The following is a 3,333-nucleotide window of genomic DNA, read 5'->3' as shown; positions in this document are numbered from 1 at the left end:
TGATTGTACATATACATTTATTCAATAATGTCAGTTGCATCTTTCTAAATGCTCTGTCTTCATTTGAGCAGCACAAAGTGTTGTTATATCATGCAAAGACCACAGAGAATGACTGCTTCACAACATCATCAATCATACTGGAAACCTTCACTTATTCCTCTAATTTGAGAATAGATAAAGCAAACAACATAACAAAAAAAGAAAAAAAAAGATTCAAAAGAACAAACAACAATCAGAAATGGTAAGTATAAGTTATACACAGAATAAAGTAAATATTCCTGTGTATACATGAGAAAACATGAAATAAACATTGACATAACAAATCAAGAATAACAGATCACGAAGCTGCACACACTGACTGTGATTATAATGTCAAATGAGATCCCTCAGTCCTTCTACATTCTGATAACACACATCTGAAATGCTCAAAAAATAACTAACTTCTTGGCCGACGGCTCCTGTAGCTTTAAGGATCATGAGTGTTTGTGAGTGGATTTGACAGTCTCGACCTTCTCTTCTCTTCTAGTTCCTTTTGGATCTTAAAGATCTTCTCGGCCACTAAATGGTAATATTCATCCTTAACACAAGACATTTAGACATAAAAACGGGACAAAATCACCAAATAAAAATAAGGTTGAGGCATCATGAAATCATGATTCAAATTCAGGATTTTCTCGTGTAAATAAAGGGCAAAAATATTAATAAATCATGCTAAAATGTGGCATGAACGCTTATGTGGTTTACCCTGCTGTTGGTAGACTCATAGAAGTCCCCTTCAACTTTACATGCGTAAGCAACCAAGTGCTCCATGCGTTTGTCCTGCAGTGCTGCAGGGTTCGGGACGGGGAATATGGCTTGAACCCTACAAGAGCATTTAAGAATTTTAAAAAATGCTCAAAAACAACCAAAGACACCCATTGTGATGAGAAACTTTTTGAACTCACATCTTGTGCACTAGGTGTTTCCTCAGGTCCTGAGTGATGTTTTCATGCCAGGACTTCTTCGTGCTAGGTAGTGACAGTGGTACAGATGCATAAAGGTTATCTGTGAAGGGTTAAACATTTTAGAGAGTTAAAAGTTTTATCTCCAAATAAACATCTTTCTTTCCTCTATTACACTCATTGAAATCAGCAGACAAACTGCATTTACTTAAGCACTAGAAAACTGATGCACCTGTGTGCAGTGTTATTAAAAGGTAAATATTATTCAGTATAATCCCAGATGAGTTTAGAAATTAAGGTTAAAGATGAATATGGTGCATGCCGCTGCTGATGGTGGATGCAGGTGCTTGACTGACGAGAGGAGCCTGGATGTCAGTGTCAGGAGAGCTCAGTGTCACTGAAAACAGAAGAAATCAATGCAAAATGTAATAAATAAATAAACAATGCAATCCAAAAACAGCTGATTTATAAGCCAAATTAATAATAGAAACAAATGTAGATATTGTGCTTATAAAAGTAAAATACACTGCAGGCATAAAAAAACAACCAACTTTGTAGCATAAATAAATGGCTTTATGTTTGACAGTGATACGATTTCATAGTTTTTGATAGTAAAAGATACTAACAGCATTAAATGAAATGAAAAATGAAAGCCTACTATTATTTCAGCAATGCAATGTTTTAATTCACTTGTATTCGTTGCTTTTATTCTACTCACAAAATTCCGGGGAGGGGGGGGGGGGGGGTATTAAATATTCATAACTTTAAAGCAGAGTCGATCGTGATGCTCGGCGTCTATGAATAGTGATATTTTGAGTGAAATCCTACTGTCCTGAAGAGAGATATAAAGACATGAGCCAGACGCACAAGGGACGATAAACACTGATTCGCACAATCGCCAGCAGGTGACGCTGTTTTCTACACTCTCGAAGCTTGAATCGTTTCCTGGAACAGTCAGGGAGAGAACAACATGTATTTCCTTATTTGTGGCATAAAGATTCTCAGTTAATAAGAACTAACGTCAATACAATTCTTCTTTGGATTCGAATTCCAAGAAAATCCCGGAAATGTCGTCGTCGAGTGTTTGTTTGTAAACAGTTAACGTCATCGTTGCGTAATTTAATATGTTCTGCTTAAAACGTTTAACAAAATTATACTAATCTATTCAGTCTTTCGATTCCTTCGCTCAAGTCGTTGTGATCTGTAACATCAGAAATTTTTGATGGACCTGCTCAACAGTCGTTCTTGTAACGTACTTCACACAAGGAAGTAAAATAAATCACAAGGCGTTTAATCTTGGGTAAAATAATGACAAACTCTTTCAAATCATTTTATATTTAACAAGCGTGTACTTATTGCAGTTTTGCAATAATTCCTCTTCACATGGGAGATCCATTTTTGCTGCCAGAGATCGTTCTGAGCAGAGGGAGAACTGATAGCACTTTCTGCTCTTGTTGAGAAAGACCCCACCCAGCAAACATTCGGACGTCTTTTGACCGTTGAAAAGACGTCCATCCGAGACGTCCCGTCATGGTTGAAAAATAGTTCCAAAATGAAAGTTGAACCGACGTCTTTGACGTCTTTTAGACGTGAACTGCACGTCTTTTCTGCACGTCCCTGGACGTCTCAATGTGTCGTCTTCTGGACGTCGTTGTCTTCTGGGTTTTTAAATGCATTGCTGCATAGTTTAAGTGTATGTATATATAAGCCTGCATATAAAAGAATCACACACCCACTGTATAACATCGTGCAAGGCAATCAATTATGTCTTAAAGGTTTAAAACATCTTGACAAAAGTTCAAGATTGGTTCAGTCAGACATGAACGTCCATAAAACATCTTAATCACGTGTACATCACTAACAATAAAACATTATTTGTGGACATATGCAAAAAAAGAAGCATGTTCTGATTTAGCACATTTTATTGTTTTTGAACAGTTTAGCATCTGTTAACCAAACTAAAATACTAATTACAAAATACTGAATTATATAAAGGGAAAATTCTTTCATTTACTCACCCTCATGTTTCAAACCTGTATACTTTTCTGTGTTCTGACCATATTGTTTTCATGTTTGCTTTACTGGGACAATGACAAATAATAATCTTCAAGATGATAATCTATTTAAAAATGTGTTTTTCAATGTTATCTTTGTATCCATTTTGGATTTCTGAAATAAGTTTACAGGTACCATTTTTTTCTTCAGAAATATGATTTAATGAGGGGCATCACTGAATAAAAAGTGCTGAAATACTCAATCTTAAAGTCCATTATTATTGTTAAAAATTTATATTTGCAGTGTTTGTTTATTAATGTTTTTAATATATAATATTATAAATCAATATTAATTGCATTTATTTTAAAATACTTTAGTCATATAATATTAAGAATAT

The 3,333-nt window shown here is 34.8% G+C and overlaps 1 protein-coding gene across 2 annotated transcripts; it reads right to left on the bottom strand.

The window, feature by feature from the left end:
* LOC127955942 (histone lysine acetyltransferase CREBBP) lies at positions 1 to 2,471 on the bottom strand. Of its 2 annotated transcripts, none has more exons than XM_052553621.1 (5): positions 2,297 to 2,471; positions 1,264 to 1,338; positions 945 to 1,044; positions 745 to 862; positions 1 to 577 (listed from the first exon to the last, which is right to left on the bottom strand). In XM_052553621.1, exons 1-5 carry the CDS (start codon positions 2,454 to 2,456, stop codon positions 467 to 469), a joined length of 564 nt encoding a protein of 187 aa, XP_052409581.1. In that variant the 5' UTR covers positions 2,457 to 2,471; the 3' UTR covers positions 1 to 466. The 2 variants fall into 2 exon arrangements, with proteins under 2 accessions (XP_052409581.1, XP_052409590.1); XM_052553630.1 differs by having other exon boundaries at positions 2,301 to 2,431.
* Positions 2,472 to 3,333: the final 862 nt, after the last annotated feature.

The sequence above is a fragment of the Carassius gibelio genome, chromosome A3 (genome assembly GCF_023724105.1).
Source record: "Carassius gibelio isolate Cgi1373 ecotype wild population from Czech Republic chromosome A3, carGib1.2-hapl.c, whole genome shotgun sequence".
Classification (NCBI taxonomy): domain Eukaryota; kingdom Metazoa; phylum Chordata; class Actinopteri; order Cypriniformes; family Cyprinidae; genus Carassius; species Carassius gibelio.
This window is presented reverse-complemented; position numbering and strand designations above follow the sequence as displayed.